This window comes from Ranitomeya imitator, chromosome 7 (genome assembly GCF_032444005.1).
Source record: "Ranitomeya imitator isolate aRanImi1 chromosome 7, aRanImi1.pri, whole genome shotgun sequence".
Taxonomy (NCBI): Eukaryota; Metazoa; Chordata; class Amphibia; order Anura; family Dendrobatidae; genus Ranitomeya; species Ranitomeya imitator.
The window spans coordinates 99569776-99592248 of record NC_091288.1 but is presented as its reverse complement, the minus strand read 5'-3'; the positions used below and the strand labels follow the sequence as shown (position 1 = coordinate 99592248).

Here is a 22473-nt window from a genome sequence, read left to right as displayed (position 1 = left end):
CCCCTTTAATAACATTCATAAAAAGTCTTGATGATAAGAGACTGTTCGCTGCTGTTAGGAGTGGGAGATTATCGTCAGAAGAGAACCTCTAGACTTGGGTTTAATTTATTGACCTGGACAATCATTTGCACTGAGCTGTACATAAACAAGGAGGTGTGATTATGTTACTGTATGAACAGCAAAATCCTATTGTCTATATACTGTACGCACATGTACTAACGAACATATGGATGGATCAAAAAATCAATATCCATTTTTAACAAGATGGGTTTATTGCTTTATTGTGTCAGTACGAACATGGCATCATGAGTGTTATGATGTACCTTCTCTCAACATCTATGTTGGAGGCATAAACTCATCGAGGCAGTGATTCATGTCTAACTTTCCAGCTGGCAGGTAAAATTCAATTTTGAGCATCTTTTTTTCAGTACGATTCTATATATAATAAGGGGTTGTCCAGGAAAGATGAGTTATCACCTACTTACAGGATGCGTGATAATTTAGGCATTGAGGGAGGTTTGCACTTTTACACTATTTTATTAGAATGGAGCGGCAGAACGCATGCCCAACCACCATGCCATTCATCCTCTAGGGGGCTGCTGGCTTTTTCCAACAGCCTCACTGCGTACCATTCTAAAGAAGATAAAAGTGCGACCAGTTCGGCAGATCTGTGCAAGTCCCAGTGGTTGGACCTCCATTGATATTTTACTTAGCCCTAGTGATGAGCGAGTATATTGGTTGCTGGGGTGACTTCCGAGTATTTATGACTGCTCGGAGATTTAGTTTTCATCACGGCAGCTGAATGATTTACAGCTAGTAGCCAGCCCAAGTACATGTGGGGATTCCCTAGCAACCAGGCAACCCCCACATATACTCAGCCTGGCTAGTAGCTGTAAATAATTCAGCTGCCGGGATGAAAACTAAATCTCTTAGCAGTCATAAATACTCAGAGGTCACCCAAGCAACGAGTACACTCGCTCGTCACTACTTAGCACCTATCCTGTGGATAGGTGATAACTTCTCTTCAACGGAGAACCCCTTCAAGCATTCTTTTCTTCCTCAGCAATTTATATTATTATTATTCTTTGCTTACATAGCGCTTTCTTATTCCGCAGCACTTTACAGACATAATCATCGCTGTCCCCAATGGGGCACACAATCTAAATTCCCTATCAGTATGGAGTGTGGGAGGAAGCCAGAGAACCTGGAGGAAACCCAAGCAAACATGGTGAGATTATACAAACTCCCTGCAGATGCTGGCCTTGGTGGGACATGAACCCAAGACCCCAGCGCTGCAAGTCTGCAGCACTAACCACTGAGCCACCATGCTGCCCATTTTTAGGAACCAAGAGAACAGGGTAATTTTTAGAGAATATAAAACGGGGGAAAAACTTGATGAACATACTGTATATTGTTCAAGTTCAGCTAAGGTTTGTCAGGAACTCCTGTATTATTATTCCCAAGAGGGAAATTGAACAGCTCTCCTCTCATGCTGTGAGTAAAACGTATAGCGACCTTTACTTCCTACGTTTACGTTTGTACCACAGACTCCAAGATTGAAATAATGCACAGCTATTACTTTGACTCTGGAGCATGAAATAAAATTTTCACCTTTTTTGCATTAAGTAGAACATAGTGTTACTCAGACTGTTACTCAGACTGGTAAAAATAAATATATAAAATATAGTGAAATGTCAAGGACATCTGTTATAATAAATGAAATGTGGATTACATCCGCATTGCTGCGACAAATAATAGATCCAGATATACTTGTAAGATGTTCGGGTGGTTTATTCAACGCGTTTTGAAGCTCATGGCTTCTTCTTCAGGAAGTTTCCACACAAAGATACCTTAAGATATATACACTGCTTATGCACCTATATGCGCCTGTAAGTGCTTATATGCTGTAAACCTAAACACCAAAGAAAGTGCCACGTGCTGAGTAAAACAATGACCAGCTGCTTACTATCACACAAAGTGCTTGCTTGCTCAAATGAGCCCAAAGACCAAACAAAAGTGCTATGTACTGTGCATATAGACACAAATATATATGTGCCGAAGAAGTTGCTATGCATATAGCAACCATATATTTATGCTTTAGAAAAGGTAATTACTCTGCTGCAAGAAATACAAGTGAAGCGCTATGATATGTAAAAATTGCGGAGGGGATCAAAAATTATATTGTCATTATTTCATACCTTGGGTTGCTCAGTCCTGTGGGAACGCACCCTGACGCACGTTTCGGAAAAATTCCTTCGTCAGGGGGTGTTACATCTGAGTCCGGATAGGATTATATACTAGCGTTCTATCTATTCCTGGCGCCACTAGTACCGCCGGCGCATGCGCGGTCAGGAGGATCCGGGAAGCTGAGGTCACGCACCCACGTGACCGGACGTACGGGACAGAGTACCCGACGTTACCAAGGACACTGGGACGCAACAACAGATCCCAGAACACAGACCGCACATGCGCTCCACCAGGGGCGCAGTATAGGAGGTAACGCGTACATGTAAATGTCTAAAATGACCAAACTGAGTGGGTATTCACAAAATTAAGCCTTAAAAAAGGGAAATTATATATTTGCAAACTTAAATTCTGCTGCTGAGATGTAATGCTGGCAGAGCGCTTTTAATGCAGTATGTCACTAGAAAATAAACATGTAGGGAGCAGATCTATATTAATACATTATATATTTACGCACTTATGTTCTGCTACTGAATGTAATACTGGCAGAACACTTTTAATAAAGTGTGTCTCTAGAAATTGAACATATAAGGAATAGACCTATATTAATATATTGATGCCTACTGCCCAAATCGTATCCTTTGATCACAACTATCATATGTGTAACCGCATAAACATTCATCCAGTATAACCATTAATAAAGTTTGTGTGGATATATTAACGCAGTTGAGCATGTATGGCAGGTATGGTAGGGTAGATTGTTGCAGCATATAAGCACCGTAGTCATTATATGTAGTTTTTTGCTTTTACATATTTTATAGTCACACAATTTCATGCTAATATTTTCTGCATAGAAATAGCCTATATGCTGTACATGGTATATTGTATGTACTATGTATATATATGATATTTATAATTTGATACATATAACATATTTTAAATTTTTGGTAGGGATCTATATTGTTTTGGGTTTTGCTGCTATTGTACTATATACTATATTATAATTATTGATGTCCTGTGGAGCGTACTGTTATTTGATTTTATATTTGATGTAATGTTGCCACTTGAATTTTGTAATCAAAGCTGATTTTAAGATTATATTCCTGGTGTGGTGTTAATCTCTGGTAGGTCTATGGTCATGGTGCTTGGGTTGTTTTACTCCTTGTGGTGGTGGTAATCACACATTTCTTCACAGAGTACCTGAAATCACTATATAAAATAAATTTGTGGTATATGCAACATTGATATATAGTCTGTGATACTCTGTGGTACTTCTGTGTTTTAATAATATTCTGCGGCAGAGCAGGGAGAATCAATCTCCCTGCTCTGCCGCTTGGCCGCTGTGCAGCCTCTGAGCAGGCGTGGGGGGCCCAGTGCCAGCAGTGGACCCCCCGCCGTCATCGGAAGATCAGCTGTACCGGCATGAAGCTGATACAGCTGATCGCAATGATGGGATAAGGAGCGCTACACTCCTTCTCCCATCATCCCCCTGTCAGTGTCGGCGTCTGATGTCGCCGACACTGACAGCGGGTGCGATGACGTCACTGCTCGGAGCCCGCTGTCAGGAGATCAGCAGCGCAGGAACCAGGAAGAAGAAAGGTGAGTATTTATTTATTGGCGCTGCTACCTTATTACAGGATCTGCCTATATGGGGGGCTGCCACCTTATTACAGCGTCTGACTATGGGGGCTGCTTTATTACAGGGTCTGACTATGGGGGCTGCCTTATTAAAGGTTCTGACTATGGGGGCTGCCTTATTACAGCGTCTGACTATGGGGGCTGCCTTATTACAGGGTCTGAATATGGGACTGCATTATTACAGGGTCTGCCTATGGGGGTGCTACCTTATTACAGGGTCTGACTATGGGGGCTGCCTTATTACAGGGTCTGACTATGGGGGCTGCCTTCTTACAGGGTCTGACTATGGGGGCTGCCTTATTACAGGGTCTGACTATGGGGGCTGCCTTATTACAGTGTCTTACTATGGGGGTGCTGCCTTATTACAGGGTCTGAATATGGGGGGCTGCCTTATTACAGGGTCTGACTATGGGGGCTGCCTTCATACAGGGTCTGACTATGGGGGCTGCCTTATTACAGGGTCTGACTATGGGGGCTGCCTTATTACAGTGTCTTACTATGGGGGTGCTGCCTTATTACAGGGTCTGAATATGGGGGCTGCCTTATTACAGGGTCTGACTATGGGGGCTGCCTTCTTACAGGGTCTGACTATGGGGGCTGCCTTATTACAGGGTCTGACTATGGGGGCTGCCTTATTACAGTGTCTGACTATGGGGGTGCTGCCTTATTACAGGGTCTGAATATGTGGGCTGCCTTATTACAGGGTCTGACTATGGGGGCTGCCTTATTACAGGGTCTGACTATGGGGGCTGCCTTATTACAGGGTCTGACTATGGGGGCTGACTTATTACATGGTCTGCCTATGGGGGTGCTACCTTATTACAGGGTCTGACTATGGGGGCTGCCTTATTACAGGGTCTGACTATGGGGGTACTGCCTTATTACAGGGTCTGCCTATAGGGGTGCTGCCTTATTACAGGGTCTGCCTATAGGGGTGCTGCCTTATTACAGGGTCTTACTATGGGGGTGCTGCCTTATTACAGGGTCTGAATATGGGGGCTGCCTTATTACAGGGTCTGACTATGGGGGTGCTGCCTTATTACAGGGTCTGCCTATAGGGGTGCTGCCTTATTACAGGGTCTGCCTATAGGGGTGCTGCCTAATTACAGGGTCTGACTATGGGGGTACTGTCTTATTACAGGGTCTGACTATGGGGGCTGGCTTATTACAGGGTCTGACTATAGGGGTGCTGCCTCATTATAGGGTCTGACTACGGGGTTGCTGCCTCATTACAGGGTCTGACTATGGGGGCTGTCTTATTATAGGGTCTGCCTATGGGGGTGCTGACTTATTACAGGGTCTGATCATGGGGGTGCTGCCTTATTACAGGGTCTGCCTATAGGGGTGCTGCCTTATGCTATAGAGTCTGCCTATGGGAGGTGCATTATACTATATTGTGGACTATTTGGTGCATTATGCTACTGTATATGGAGGCTATCTAGGGGGCCATCATACAGTGTAGACTAGAGATTACAGCGTGGGGGTCATTATACAGTGTTGGAGCCATCAAACAGTTTGAGGGCTACTAAGGAGTCAGTATACTGTGTGGGTGATACTATACAGTGAGGGGGCATTATACTGTGTATAAGAGAGCATTATACTGTGTATAGGAGAGCTGTAAGGGGGTGGAGACTCGGAACATTATTAAATGTAAAGTGGGCACTTATTGTTATAGGGGAACTCAGGTTACTGTGGCTATCAAGGGGGCACACGGGCCATATTACTTTCTAGGGGGCAAAATATGGGCACTGTTTTCTAGGGCACTTGCACAGGGCATTACTATATTATAGAGGGCTGCTTTAGAATTTAGAGGGCACAGAGAACCACACAGCAGGTACAGTAATAGGGACACATACAGCAGCAGTGGCTCAGTATTGGGGTATCAGGTGCAGTAATAGGGACACATATGGCAGCAGCGGCTCAGTATTGGGGTATCATGTGCAGTAATAGGGTCACAAACGGCAGCAGCGGCTCAGTATTGGGGTATCAGGTGCAGTAATAGGGACACATATGGCAGCAGCGGCTCAGTATTGGGGTATCAGGAGCAGTAATAGGGACACATACAGCAGCAGCGGCTCAGTATTGGGGTATCAGGTGCAGTAATAGGGACACATATAGCAGCAGCAGCTCAGTATTGGGCTATCAGGTGTAGTAATAGGGACACATATGGCAGCAGCGGCTCAGTATCGGGGTATCAGGGGCAGTAATAGGGTCACATACGGCAGCAGTGGCTCAGTATTGGGGTATCAGGTGCAGTAATAGGGACACATATGGCAGCAGCAGCTCAGTATCGGGGTATCAGGGGCAGTAATAGGGTCACATACGGCAGCAGCAGCTCAGTATTGGGGTATCAGGTGCAGTAATAGGGACACATACGGCAGCAGCGGCTCAGTATCGGGGTATCAGGGGCAGTAATAGGGTCACATACGGCAGCAGCAGCTCAGTATTGGGGTATCAGGTGCAGTAACAGGGTCACATACGGCAGCAGCAGCTCAGTATTGGGGTATCAGGTGCAGTAATAGGGACACATATGGCAGCAGCAGCTCAGTATCGGGGTATCAGGTGCAGTAATAGGGTCACATACGGCAGCAGCAGCTCAGTATTGGGGTATCAGGTGCAGTAATAGGGACACATACGGCAGCAGCGGCTCAGTATCGGAGTATCAGGGGCAGTAATAGGGTCACATACGGCAGCAGCAGCTCAGTATTGGGGTATCAGGTGCAGTAATAGGGTCACATACGGCAGCAGCAGCTCAGTATTGGGGTATCAGGTGCAGTAATAGGGACACATACGGCAGCAGCAGCTCAGTATTGGGGTATCAGGTGCAGTAATAGGGTCACATACGGCAGCAGCAGCTCAGTATTGGGGTATCAGGTGCAGTAATAGGGTCACATAGGGCAGCAGCGGCTCAGTATTGGGGTATCAGGTGCAGTAATAGGGACACATACGGCAGCAGCAGCTCAGTATTGGGGTATCCGGTGCAGTAATAGGGACACATACGGCAGCAGCGGCTCAGTATCGGGGTATCAGGGGCAGTAATAGGGTCACATACGGCAGCAGCAGCTCAGTATTGGGGTATCAGGTGCAGTAATAGGGTCACATACGGCAGCAGCGGCTCAGTATCGGGGTATCAGGGGCAGTAATAGGGACACATACGGCAGCAGCGGCTCAGTATCGGGGTATCAGGGGCAGTAATAGGGTCACATACGGCAGCAGTGGCTCAGTATTGGGGTATCAGGTGCAGTAATAGGGACACATATGGCAGCAGCAGCTCAGTATCGGGGTATCAGGGGCAGTAATAGGGTCACATACGGCAGCAGCAGCTCAGTATTGGGGTATCAGGTGCAGTAATAGGGACACATACGGCAGCAGCGGCTGAGTATTGGGGTATCAGCAGGACAAGGAGTTTGTGCAGGTTGGGAATAGATGGTGATGGGGCTGGAATATGAGAAGTGAAATGTGTCTTTGTTGTATTCTCTGCAGACAAGTTCTGGCTGGAAGAAGTTGTCATATCAGTCTGGGCCAGATGGAAAAGACGGGAAAAATGAACGATTCTATCAGAAAGAACATCAGCGGTAAGACATTATCTGTAACTGTGCTGTGATCTCTTATATGTTCTGTAGGACTGGTATCTACCACTGACCATATGGCGGTAATATCCATACTGGTCTTTATATAGAGATTATCTTCAGTAATAGCGCGGTCATCTGCTGAGGTTCTCCTCCAGTATTAGAGGACGTTACGAGTTATAACCAAGGTTACCTAGGTACGCCTCTGGGTCCCATGAATTTGACCTGTATCTATATTGAGGATGGGGCCCTGTTACGCCCTGCGGTCATGGAAGAAGAGGTTGGGATTTACCATACAAATGATTCCTGTCCATTGACAGCTGAATGTGGCAGAGCCTCGTTCTTCATATAGGTGTGGGTCATACTAGTGGGACCCACATGTACTAAACATTTATATTCTGTGGATATAACTTAGGCTACGTTCACATTAGCGTTGTGCGCCGCTGCGTCAGCGACGCAACGCACAATGCACGCAAAAACGCACCAAAACGCACACAAAAACGCTGCGTTTTGCGACGCATGCGTCGTTTTTTGCCGAAATTTGGACGCAAGAAAAATGCAACTTGTTGCGTTTTCTTGGTCCGACGCTTGCGGCAAAAAAGACGCATGCGTCGCACAACGCAACAAACAAAAACGCATGCGTCCCCCATGTTAAATATAGGGGCGCATGACGCATGCGTCGCCGCTGCGTCACCCGACGCAAACCCGACGCAAACTAGCATAACGCTAGTGTGAACGTAGCCTTAAATGTGCCAAATGGGATTACCACTTTAATATTGGGGTGTCCTTACTTTTATACATGACAAACATAACAAATATTGCAAACTTTACAAAAACAGTAATAAATATGTGACATACTCACAGAATCAACAACGTTTACCACGGATTTCGCAAAGTTGCTGGTATGAATGTAGGAGGAGCGTTGTTTCTTGTACTATAAGACAAATTACAGATGGTCATCAGATTGGAGCACTGAGATAAAGCATCAGATTTGTAGCTATAGAAATTATAAAATGCAATACCGCCCCCATGTGGTGATGAAATGCTTGTCCTGGGGCAATTAGAAATGTGCTGCCCCAAATGACATTATTTATTCTGCTTACATTAGATTGCTGCATCTGTCAGATCCAGGGGTGCATACATACTGAACAAACAGCTGAGTGTGGGCTGAACACAGCATTAGAAAGGATTTTACCATTTTTATACCATAATGCAAGAAAATTATTCAACAGGAAACCTATATAGTTGGATATAGATAGATGAAATGGATTGTACAGGACTAACATATTGCTGATATATATGTAGATTAGGTCATCGATATAAGATGGTTGGGGTCTGACAATCGGCACACCCACCGATGAGCGGATATCTTACATTAAACATAACTGCAGTTCTCCGTTCTGTACATTGCTTATACTGGTGTCACGTGTCAGACCCCACTGATCTTATCGATAAGTCACCAATATCTGAGTCCTGGAGACCCTTTTAGCTTACAGTGTGATGTTAGCAGCATACATCCAGTACTGTTATTAACGGGAAGGAAAGACACGCAGAAGCCGGCATTTTTGTGTCCTGTCTAAGAACCTAATGTTTGTAAATGGAAGTCCTGGCGCCTGGATCCAACCTCCGAGGATCCACCTGTATCCTATCCTGGCCTTGCGCCTTGTTAACTCTTCTCATTGGTTTTACTTAATACGAATATTCACCAGAAAATAACAAATCTGCAGTATCTTTAACTCCACGTTGTTCCTCTGTTATTCCTCTTGAATGTTTTTGAATAAACAACTGGGTGCTCATTTGTCAAAGGGGTGAATCCCTACAGTCTGGCACCGGCGGCACTGATTGGACAGTGTCGGGCTGTGTGAGACATACTCAACTAGTGACACTCAGTTGTCAGTTTGCTCATACAGTTCTAAGAAGAACAGAGGAGAAGCCCATCACAGAGGCGTGAGAAGCCCACCACATAATTATTAACTTACAAACAATACAACTATCCACTAAATCAGACATGTCACAAGGGGCGACAGAGTCTCTTCGTTCTTGACATTGGGGGCAGTAGAATCTAGAGAAAAACGAAGAAGGCTTCATAGGACAACAAGAAGGCGTAGCTGGAGGTACAGAAATGGGTTCTCAGGTATTGCGGACCACCTCCTATATGTCCCGCTCACCTGACCATGCTGTGTGCAGGACACAACACCTATAAATACATGGAGCTGCTGCTGGAGACCTTCTCCCAGGATCCAGAATATTTGCATACATAGATTAGTAGGTGAGAAAGGTGACGTTTAGATAGCGAGGGCCAGCAACTAGAAGATGCAGGAGATTGGTCTGGTCACTCCAAATGTGTAGCACCCTGACAAAGGGGTCGGTGCGACCTTAAATGAGTTGATTTTCCTTTAATAAAACTTTCAAGTGAGAAAACTGATGGCATGTCTCATTTACTAGCAGCGCGGCACTATCTAACCTTCATCTTTATCACGTACTGATCACATTGGAGGCAAAGTAGAGCCAGATCAGAATTACTGCAGAAAGGTGAGACATGGTCTCCAGCTCACCATCACTTGGGAGCCATGAAGTCTGGAGGCAGCAGGCCGGTCACGGCATTACCGTGCATGCGGCTTATTGGGTGTCTAGTATCACCTCTCTGTAGTTAGGCTGTTATTTACTTGTGACAGGGAACACATTACTTCTTTTGAGACCAAGTCAGGGTCTATTTTATTGTTATTATTGGTATATTGAGTGTGGGTCCATGAAGAAGCTCCCTTTCTTCACATAGAATGTAATATCTATCTTACAACAGCCATTTCCTATGTAATCTGCATTATCTACTTTTTTATCTTTAATATTTAATTTCTTATTTTAGGTCTAGAGAGGTAAAAGTAGCAATAGCAGGTCTGTGACAGGTTAAACAACAAGACATGCAGCAAGTTGGTAAACCTGTTGCACACTAAATGGATGGGAGACCGGGGGGCAAGTTCATGTTCTAGAAATGGTAAATCCTAACTTTACAAAGAGTGATTACTTTTTCCAACATGCTACAGGTGACTGTGGTGACATTAGTTGATTTGTATAGATCACTGTAGAAAATAATTCATGCTGACCTGAGCCTCCTGTGTCATCCGATTATATTTCTTATTTTTTTACTTTAAAATGCAAAATGAATAAATTGCCATTACACAAGTTTGAGCAGAACTGCAAGTACACACTACCACCTAGTGGTGAACTTGTGCTTTCCACAAACCGTAAAATGAAATATCATTCTCAGGTTAAATTGTAGAGCTAGTAAGACAATGAGACCTGTAGTTACCTTGTTTAACTTGCCTTAAAATTCTCATTGAAATAATGAAAACAGAAAAGTTTAGTAATTTATTCCAATGTACATTTTATATGTTATTCAAACGCCTGGTTTTCTCACCACCATTACATCTGATTGCAACATTCCTAGGGCCATGTGCTATACTGCTCCAGAACTCATTACATTTACCACTAATTCTGCTATTTACCAATAAGGTGCTAGTATGGTACTAGCAGGGATCTCACCGAAGTCACAGCAGTTGAGCCCAGCTGGGAAAGCAGCCTCAGTGACCGGAGGTAACCTCGATGACATCACCACTAGTCACTGATGCTGCGCTCGCAGCAGCTCATTCCCCAGTGGTTCTCAGCCTGGACGGCAATATCTTGGCATCATCCAGGTTGAAAACTGTTTATCCCGCAGACATGGATTACAGCATTGGACAGAACGACTGACAAGTGAGGGATATTTTTGTTTTTTATTTTTGTTTTCTTACAGGAGACGAGGGATTCAGTGGAATTAGGCATTAGATAAGTATAGATAAGTATAACTGTTTGATATTTTTAAATAAAAAGTAAAACTGTGGGCTTATTTACCAACTATAGGATTAGTAAAGGATAGGTGTCTCTCCATTACTAAGCCGTGGGCTTGATGTCACCGGACAATGCAAAGGACAATACAACACAAATATGAACCCCACTTGTCACCACTACATGGCAAGTGGGAAGAGCCGGGCAAAACACCAGAATTGACGAATCTAATAGATGTGCCTTTTCTGGGCAGCTGCAGGCTGCTATTTTTAGGCTGGGGGGGCAATATCCATGGCCCCTTACCAGCCTGAGAATACCAGCCCCCAGCTGTCTGCTTTAGCAAGGCTAGTTGTCAAAAATGGGGGGGCCCCTCTATTCTTGATAACTAGCTTTTGCTGTAGCTGACAACTGTGGGTTGCAGCCCCCTGTAGTGAGTTTTGCCTGGCTGGTTATTAAAAATATAGTGGAACCAATGCCGTTTTGTTTTCAATTTTAAATTATTTACAGCACAGGAGGTGGCTGATGAATTTTCCCAGAAGCTGCTCCAGCTCTTGCTGTTACTAGCGGAAGCAGGAGTCAGATGATGGGAGCAGTAGTCCCATCAGCTGGCGCCAGTGACTGGAGGTAAACCTTATACCTCCGATCACAGCTGAGTGCTCCCGCTGTCTTTTGACAGCGTGGGAACCGTAGCTCTCTGACCGGCGGGGATGATTTCACCGCCGATGAGAAGCGGTGTTTGCCGCGCTGTCATGCACATGACAGCGTGACAAACACCCGATGTTTGGGCAGCCAAGCCCGAACAGTAACACGGACTTCCTGGTGAACTCTGTGTTCTGTGTCCGTGCCTGAACAGTAGGTGTTCAGTACAGATGCCGAACTTTACTGTTCGGGTTCGCCCATCTCTATTACAGAATGATTACAATTGGACAGGGGCCTCCGCCTCCTAGTGACCTCCATATCTTCTTTCAAGTGTTTCTAGCACTTTCTACATAGCAAACATCAAAATTGTAACATAGGCATAACAGTTAATTATGCACTTAATACATTATATACATATATTACTATTAGTCAGAAATCTGTTTTTCTACCTGGGCTGCTAACTGTTTGGTTATTCCATTTGTCTTTTACTTTTTAAGAAATGTCAAACAGAATAAGTGATCCATTTAATCACTTATCCAAACAGAAGCATAGGGGCCCCACTGATTATTATGTGGTCCTTTAAAAGTCTGATCTTTATATCGGAAAAAAAGTCCTGGATCTACAACCTCATAATAATCAATCGGACTAGTCCACTTCCAATTGCAGAAGTGCTGCAATGTGACCCTTATTCCGTACATTCCTAAAACAGAAAGGACATACAGACTAAACAAAGAGTCTGTAAAAGAAATATGGTGGTCCGACTATGCAAGCTTATTTCGAACGCTGCCCTGCTGCATATAGCGGTAATAGAAGACTCTCCTTATGTTGACTTTGGGCTGTATGATTATACAGAAGTCAAACATATCTGTTAGGATCTATTCTGTAATCAATCCTGCATGGTATCTTTGTTATTGGCTCATTGGAGAGAAAATAGCAAATAAAAAATAATGAAAGTGTGAACATAGAACAAACCCTCCATAGCTACAACATATAAAACCTACAGATTTCCATGTGGATACGGATAACATGAATGGCTGAAACACAGGATATGCTTTATATAAACTGTAGGATGCACTCCACATGGACATTTATTTCCATTGCTTTCAAATTGAGTAGTCAAAATCCCAAATAGGCCTCATTCAGACATCTGTGCTTTATCACGAACACAAAAAATGGTATCAATGTCATCAGGCTTTCGGATCCGAGTTTCATCCGTTTGGTCATTGTCAGTTTTTACCATCAATATTTCATGAGTTTTTTGATCTATGAAAAAATTAATAAATGGATTAAAAAGATTCTCCTATACATTGCAATGTTACAGTAATCGCGAACAGCACATAGACTGTACACTGATGTCATCCGTGTGCTGTCCCTAATTATCACAGACCCATAGACTTTTCGTCTGTGTGAGTTTTGCACAGATATACAGACAAGTGTAAAGTGTTATATACACTATAATTGGTACATGTTCAATCCGTGATCATCAAAGAAACAACACACACATGAAAACGGACATCTGTTTCCTTGATAGGGCGTTGATCCAGGGAACTAGTCTGATTGCCGTATGTGGAATCTGGAAGGAATTTTTTTCCCCACGGTGGAGCTTACTCTTTGCCACATGTTTTTTTTTTGCCTTCCTCTGGATCAACATGTTAGGGCATGTTAGGTTAGGCTATGGGGTGAACTAGATGGACTTAAAGTCTTCCTTCAACCTTAATAACTACGTTACTATGAATGAGGACTAACATGTATTGATCTGCATTTAAGCCACTCAGTTGTCCGTTTTTCATGTCTGTTTTCTATCTGATGTTTTCGCACCCATTATAATCTACTTAGCAGGTCACAGTCAATATTTTTTTGCAGAAAGTGTGTCTGCAAAAAAATCACGGAGACATGTCACAGACCGTGTGTTGTCTGCGATTAACATTGTAATGTATAGGAGAAGCTTTGTCATTTATTTATTTACTAGATAGGGGCCGGATGCTATCGCATCGGGAGGGCGGTAATGTCATGATGGGGCTGGCATGCCCCGCTGTTGTTGCCTAATGGCATCCTGTGATAATCTAATTAATGACTTTTGGGAAGCATGGCCGATCGGTGTCAGCTGATTATCATAGTGACCTCCAGCACTATGTGGCAGTAGCGGTCACGGACCGCTCCCGACACATTAACCCCCGTAACACTGATCACACATGATGTGATCGCATTGTTTCGAGGGTCTCCTCCGTTCTCCTCCCTGCAGGCCCCAGATCCAAAATGGCCGCGGGGGGGGGGCCTTCCGGGTCCTGCAGGGAGGTGATCTGATCTGACAGTGCTCTGCAAAGTGTCAGATCAGCGATCTGACACTACATAGTGATGTCCCACCCTGGGACAATGTAAAAAAAGTAAAAAAAAAAAAAAAATCACATTGTGTAAAAATATATTTTTTTTAAATTCCTAAATGAAGAAATAAAAAAAAAACATTGTTCCAATAAAAACATTTCTTTATGTAAATAAAAAAATAAAAATAAAAGTCCACATATTTAGTATCGCCGCGTCCGTAACGACCCAACCTATAAAATTGTCCCACTAGTTAACCCTTCAGTGAACACCGTAAAAAAATTAATTAAAAAAAATCATCTCGTCCCGCAAAAAAAGAGCCACCATATAGCGTCATCAGCGATGAAAAAAAAAAGTTATAGCCCTCAGAATAAAGCGATGCAAAAATAATTATTTTTTATATAAAATAGTTTTTATTGTATAAAAACGCCAAAACATAAATAAATTATATAAATGAGATATCGCTGTAATCGTACTAACCCGAAGAATAAAACTGCTTTATCAATTTTACCAAACGCGGAACGCCCCCTCCCAAAATAAATTCAAGAATTGCTGGTTTTTGTTCATTCTGCCTACCAAAAATCGGAATAAAAAGCGATCAAAAAATGTCATGTGCCTGAAAATGGTACCAATAACAACGTCAACTCGTCCCGCAATAAAACAATTTTGCAATAAAAAGCGTCTTTTAGTGTGTGACACCTGCTAAACATAAAAACCCGCTATAAAAACCGGATATAAATAGTAAATCAATGCCCCCTTTATCACCGCCTTAGTTAGGGAAAAATAATAAAATAAAAAAATGTATTTATTTCCATTTTCCCATTAGGGTTAGGGTTGGGGCTAAAGTTAGGGTTAGGGTTGGAGCTAAAGTTAGGGTTGGGGCTAGAGTTGGGGTTAGGGCTTGGATTACGTTTAGGGTTGGGTTAGGGGTGTATCAGGGTTAGGAGTGTGGTTAGGGTTGTGATTAGGGTTAGGGGTGTGTTGGGGTTAGGAGTGTGTTGGGGTTAGGATTAGGGGTGTGATTGGGTTAGGGGTCTGATTAGGTTTATAGTTAGGGTTGGGATTAGGGTTAGGGGTGTCTTGGGGTTAGGGATGTGTTGGGGTTAGGGGTGTGGTTAGGGTTGGGATTAGGGTAAAGGGTGTGTTGGGGTTAGGGTTGGAGTTAGAATTGGGGGTTTTCCACTGTTTAGGCACATCAGGGGCTCTGCAAACGCAATATGACGCCCGCAGACCATTCCATCAAAGTCTGCATTCCAAAACGGCACTTCTTCCCTTCCAAGCCCAGACGTGCGCCCAAACAGTGGTTTACCCCCACATACATTCATGGCCAAAAGTATTGACACCCCTGCAATTCTGTCAGATAATACTCATTTTCTTCCTGAAAATGATTGCAAACACAAATTATTTGGTATTATTATCTTCATTTAATTTATCTTAAATGGAAAAACACAAAAAGAATTGTCTTAAAGCCAAATTGGATATAATTCCACACCAAACATAAAAAAGGGGGTGGACAAAAGTATTGGCACTGTTCGAAAAATCATGTGATGCTTCTTTAATTTCTGTAATTAACAGCACCTGTAACTTACATGTGGCACCTAACAGGTGTTGGCAATAACTAAATCACACTTGCAGCCAGTTGACATGGATTAAAGTTGATTCAACCTCTGTCCTGTGTCCTTGTGTGTACCACATCGAGCATGGAGAAAAGAAGAAGACCAAAGAACTGTCTGAGGACTTGAGAAACAAAATTGTGAGGAAGCATGAGCAATCTCAAGGCTACAAGTCCATCTCCAAAGACCTTAATGTTCCTGTGTCTACCGTGCGCAGTGTCATCAAGAAGTTTAAAGCCCATGGCACTGTGGTTAACCTCCCTAGATGTGGACGGAAAAGAAAAATTGACAAGAGATTTCAACGCAAGATTGTGCGGATGTTGGAAAAAGAACCTCGACAAACATCCAAACAAGTTCAAGCTGCCCTGCAGTCCGAGGGTACAACAGTGTCAACCCGTACTATCCGTCGGTGTCTGAATGAAAAGGGACTGTATGGTAGGAGACCCAGGAAGACCCCACTTCTTACCCCGAGATATAAAAAAGCCAGGCTGGAGTTTGCCAAAACTTACCTGAAAAAGCCTAAAACGTTTTGGAAGAATGTTCTCTGGTCAATTGAGACAAAAGTAGAGCTTTTTGGGCAAAGGCATCAACATAGAGTTTACAGGAGAAAAAAAGAGGCATTCACAGAAAAGAACACAGTCCCTACAGTCAAACATGGCAGAGGTTCCCTGATGTTTTGGGTTGCTTTGCTGCATCTGGTACTGGACTGCTTGACCGTGTGCATAGCTTTATGAAGTCGGAAGACTACCAACAAATTTTGCAGCATAATGTAGGGCCCAGTGTGAGAAAGCTGGGTCTCCCTCAGAGGTCATGGGTCTTCCAGCAGGACAATGACCCAAAACACACTTCAAAAAACACTAAAAAATGATTTGAGAGAAAGCACTGGAGACTTCTAAGGTGGCCAGCAATGAGTCCAGGCCTGAATCCCATAGAACACCCGTGGAGAGATCTAAAAATGGCAGTTTGGAGAAGGCACCCTTCAAATATCAGGGACCTGGAGCAGTTTGCCAAAGAAGAATGGTCTAAAATTCCAGCAGAGCATTGTAAAGACTCCATAATAACAGGGTCTGTGCCACAGGACTGGCGTATAGCAAATGTGGTGCCAATATTCAAAAAGGGAACAAAAACTGAACTCGGAAATTATAGGCCAGTAAGCTTAACCTCTACTGTGGGTAAAATCCTGGAGGGCATTCTAAGGGACGCTATACTGGAGTATCTGAAGAGGAATAACCTCATGACCCAGTATCAGCACGGGTTTACTAGGGACCGTTCATGTCAGACTAACTTGATCAGTTTCTATGAAGAGGTAAGTTCCGGATTGGACCAAGGGAAACCAGTGGATGTAGTGTATATGGACTTTTCAAAAGCTTTTGATACGGTGCCACACAAAAGGTTGATACATAAAATGAGAATAATGGGGATAGGGGAAAATATGTGCAAGTGGATTGAGAGCTGGCTCAGGGATAGGAAACAAAGGGTGGTTATTAATGGAGCACACTCGGACTGGGTAGCGGTTAGCAGTGGGGTACCACAGGGGTCAGTATTGGGCCCTCTTCTTTTTAACATATTTATTAATGACCTTGTAGGGGGCATTCAGAGTAGAATTTCAATATTTGCAGATGACACTAAACTCTGCAGGGTAATCAATACAGAGGAGGACAATTTTATATTACAGGATGATTTATGTAAACTAGAAGCTTGGGCTGATAAATGGCAAATGAGCTTTAATGGGGATAAATGTAAGGTCATGCACTTGGGTAGAAGTAATAAGATGTATAATTATGTGCTTAATTCTAAAACTCTGGGCAAAACCGTCAATGAAAAAGATCTGGGTGTATGGGTGGATGACAAACTTAAATTCAGTGGCCAGTGTCAGGCAGCGGCTACAAAGGCAAATAAAATAATGGGATGCATTAAAAGAGGCATAGATGCTCATGAGGAGAATATAATTTTACCTCTATACAAGTCACTAGTTCGACCACATTTAGAATACTGTGCACAGTTCTGGTCTCCGGTGTTTAAGAAAGACATAGCTGAACTAGAGCGGGTGCAGAGAAGAGCGACCAAGGTTATTAGAGGACTGGGGGGTCTGCAATACCAAGATAGGTTATTACACTTGGGGCTATTTAGTTTGGAAAAACGAAGACTAAGGGGTGATCTTATTTTAATGTATAAATATATGAGGGGACAGTACAAAGACCTTTCTGATGATCTTTTTAATCATAGACCTGAAACAGGGACAAGGGGGGCATCCTCTGCGGTTGGAGGAAAAAAGGTTTAAGCATAATAACAGACGCGGATTCTTTACTGTAAGAGCAGTGAGACTATGGAACTCTCTGCCGTATGATGTTGTAATGAGTGATTCATTACTTAAATTTAAGAGGGGACTGGATACCTTTCTGGAAAAGTATAATGTTACAGGGTATATACACTAGATTCCTTGATAGGGCGTTGATCCAGGGAACTAGTCTGATTGCCGTATGTGGAGTCGGGAAGGAATTTTTTTCCCCAATGTGGAGCTTACTCTTTGCCACATGGGGTTTTTTGCCTTCCTCTGGATCAACATGTTAGGGCATGTTAGGTTAGGCTATGGGTTGAACTAGATGGACATATAGTCTTCCTTCAACCTTAATAACTATGTAACTAATAACTATGTAACTATGTAACTATGTAAGAAACTCATTGATGGTTACCGGAAGCGGTTGGTCGCAGTTATTTTGGCTAAAGGTTGTGCAAGTATTAGGCTGAGAGTGCCAATACTTTTGTTTGGCCCATTTTTGGAATTTTGTGTGAAATGATCAATGTTTTGCTTTTTGCTTCATTCTCTTTTGTGTTTTTTCATTTAAGACAAATTAAATGAAGATAATAATACCAAATAATTTGTGTTTGGAAGCATTTCCAGGAAGAAAATGAGTATTATCTGACAGAATTGCAGGGGTGTCAATACTTTTGGCCATGACTGTATGGGGTAACAGCGTCCTCAGCACAAATTGGACAACAACTTTTGCGGTCCAATTTCTCCTGTTACCCTTGGGAAAATACAAAACTGGGGGCTAAAAAATCATTTCTGTGGAAAAAAAATATATTTTTTATTTCCACAGCTCAGCGTTATAAACTTTAGTGAAACACTTGGGGTTCAAAGTTCTCATACACACATCTAGATAAGTTGCTTTGGGGGTCTAGTTTCCAATACGGGGTCACTTGTGGGGGGTTTCTACTGTTTAGGTACATCAGGGGCTCTGCATAGGCAACGTGACGCTAGCAGACCATTCCATCAAAGTCTGCATTCCAAAACGGCGCTCCTTCCCTTTCAAGCTCTGCCATGCACCCAAACGGTGGTTCCCCCTCACATATGGGGTATCAGCGTACTCAGGACAAATTGCACAACAACTTTTGGAGTCCAATTTCACCGGATACCCTTGGAAAAATAATAAATTGGGGGCGAAAAGATAATTTTTGTGGAAAAAAAAGGATTTTTTAATTTTGACGGATCTATATTATAAACTTTAGTGAAAAAATTGGGGGTTCAAAGTGCACACCACACATCTAGATAAGTTTCTTAGGTGGTCTAGTTTCCAAAATGGGGTCACTTGTTGGGGGTTTCTACTGCTTAGGCACATCAGGGGCTCTCCAAACACGACATGGCATCTGATCTCAATTCCAGCCAATTCTGCGTTGAAAAAGTCAAACAGTGCTCCTTCCCTTCCAAGCTCTGCCGTGCACCCAAACTGTGGTTCCCCCCCCACATATGGAGTATCAGCGTACTCAGGACAAATTGCACAACAACTATAAGTGTCAAATTTCTCCTGTTACCCTTGGGAAAATAAAAAAATTGGGGCGAAAAGATCATTTTTGTGAAAACATTATGATTTTTTATTTTTACGGCTCTACATTATAAACTTCTGTGAAGCACTTGGGGGTTCAAAGTGTTCACCACACATCTAGATTAGTTCCTTAGGGGGTCTACTTTCCTAAATTGTGTCACTTGTGAAGAGTTTCCACTGTTTAGGCACATCAGGGGCTCTCCAAATGCAACATGGCATCCTATCTCAATTCCAGCCAATTTTGCATTGAAAAGTCAATTGGATCTCCTTCCCTTCAAAGCTCTGCCATGCACCCAAACAGTGGTTTATCCCCCATATCGGGTATCGACATCCTCAGGACAAATTGTACAACAACTTTTGGGGTCTAAATTCTCCTATTACCCTTGGTAAAATAAAACAAATTGGATCTGAAGTAATTTTTTTGTGAAACGATCCGATGAAGCGTTCCAGAGTTATAACCTCATAAAGGGACAGTGGTCAGAATTGTAAAAATTGGCCCAGTCATTAACGTGCAAACCACCCTTGGGGTAAAGGGATTAATGTGACAGACTTCCTCTGCCTGTAGGCACGTCGCGCACCTACCGTCGAGATCAGCCAAATGATTCACTGCACCTGCGTGTAATTCACGCAGGCGCAGGAAATCAGACCGCCGCCATCTTTGTGCAGACAGATAGCGACGGTCACATTAACCCCTTACCGACCTCCGCCGTGCTAATACTGCGGAGGTCGGATCCCCTACTTTGATGTGGGCTCCGGCGCTGAGCCCACTTCAATGCCGGTACATGTCAGCTGTTTTAACCTCCTGTACAAAGATGGAGGCAGTCAGTGAATCATTCGGCCGATCGCGGCGGCGTGTTTGGGATGCTGCTCCGCTGTTGGTACCGCACAAGAAGCTGCATGAGTGTGTGAGTGTGTGTGTTGCATACGGTGTATAGTGTGTGTGCGTGTGTGTGGTGCTGTTGGTACCGTGCAATAGGTTGGTACCAGCAGCAGTTTCCATATTGAGACACCCATCACTTGAGTGTCCCAATATGGTGGTTGGTGAACTTCCGCCGCTTGGAATTCTGGGATCCGGACACATCTGGACAGAACAGGAAATGAAAACATTACAAGGCAATTATATAAATAGATAAGATCCATATGTGAAAATGGCTGATGAAACTTGGATGGCAAAGACTGAACAAATGCAAAACACTGATGAAACTGAAAAGGAGAATATGCAGATTAGATATAAGAAAAAACTTTTTGACAGTGAGGGTGATCAATGAGTGGAACAGGCTGCCATAAGAGATGGTGAGTTCTCCTTCAATGGAAGTCTTCAAACAGAGGCTGGACAGACATCTGTCGGAGATGGTTTAGTGAATCCTGCATTGAGTAGGGGGCTGGACACGATGACCCTTGAGGTCCCTTCCAACTCCAATCTAAGATTCTATGATTCTATGATAACTTTTTTGCGTATGTTAAAAATCACTGACGTCTCAATGAGGCCTTAGTTGCAGATGTTCAGCATAGGATCTGCACAACAAACCTGTAAGAAATATTTCACATGTGAATAAAACATCCAATGTAGAGTTGAGCGACTTTTACTTTTTTAGGATCGAGTCGGGTTTTGCGAAACCCGACTTTGTCATAAGTCGGGTTGGGTGAAATCGGCCGATTATTGTGAAAAATCGGTGGCTGACCAAAACACGAAACCCAATGCAAGTCAATGGGGAATCAAAGTCGGCAGAGAGTGGAGGACAGGAAAACACCTACAGTGCCCATTTTAATGCCAAAAACATCAATTCTTATTTCTTAAGCTTGTCAGTCTTAATTTACTTTATAATAATAGTTAGGCATTGAAAACAGGGGTCATTTGGCTAAAGTTGTGGGGGGGGGGGTAGGGCTGGCTCAAGATTTTCGTGGGCCCAGGAAACGCAGAATACATCACGGCGGTGGAGCAGGGAGAGGTAAGTATTTCAACTTTGCAAGTGCTGTGATCCTGAGCAAGCAGGGGGGGCCCACTCGTTGGCACTTGGCACTGGCACAGGGCCCCTCATAGTACGGCGGTGTGTTTGACGGCGGGTGGCGCCTCCCACTACCAGAGACACTTTTGCGTACTATGAGGGGCCCTGTGCCAGTGACGTCGCCAACGAGTATGCCCCCCCACACCTGATGAAGGAACCTGCACTTTCATCTGCACCTTCCTCTTTGTCCCCGTGTAAGGTGGTATAGTATGCGGGAGGGGGAACGAGACTTTCAGCAGGGTCAGATTCTGGCTGTGTAGAGTGCAAGGGGAATGTAGTGGTCTGGGTCAATGTACCAGCAGACTCATCTAGCAGTGGCTGGGCAATGGGCAGGATGAGGAGGAAACACAGATATAGGCCCAAAATAAAAAAGTAGGCTAAAAGCAGTTCAAAATTGGTAACAGGACTAAACAGGCGGCATTGCTTTGTTCAGTGGAGGACAATTGTAACGAGTGGCGCAGACACAGTTAGCAGGCCCAAAATAAAAAAGTAGGCTAAATGCAGTTCAAAATTGGTAACAGGACTAAACAGGCGGCATAGCTTTGTTCTGTGGAGGACAATTGTAATGAGTGACGCAGACATAGGTAGTAGGCCCAAAATAAAAAAGGTAGGCTAAATGCAGTTCAAAACTGGTAACAGGAGTAAACAGGCAATATTGCTTTGTTCAGTGGAGGAGGACAACTGTAATGAGTGGCTGACAGCCAGACACAGGTAGTAGGCCCAAAAGATGAAGTAGGCTAAATGCAGTTCAAAATTGCTAACAGAAGTACACAGGCGGAATTGCTTTGTTCAGTGGAGGAGGACAACTGTAATGAGTGGCTGACAGCCAGACACAGGTAGTAGGCCCAAATGATAAAGT

At 43.6% G+C, this 22473-nt stretch overlaps 1 protein-coding gene across 5 annotated transcripts in view; it reads right to left on the bottom strand.

Annotated features, from left to right (window-relative positions):
- Window positions 1-22473, bottom strand: part of ADAM23 (ADAM metallopeptidase domain 23) — a 401035-nt gene that overhangs the window by 136532 nt on the left and 242030 nt on the right. For all 5 annotated transcript variants that reach the window (XR_011314664.1, XM_069733684.1, XM_069733681.1 and 2 more), the window contains exon 10: window positions 8254-8325. Coding sequence is in view for 4 of the 5 variants with exons in the window: in XM_069733684.1 (XP_069589785.1) it covers window positions 8254-8325 (72 nt within the window). In the remaining variant the exon portion in view is untranslated. The remainder of the gene's footprint in view (window positions 1-8253; window positions 8326-22473) is intronic.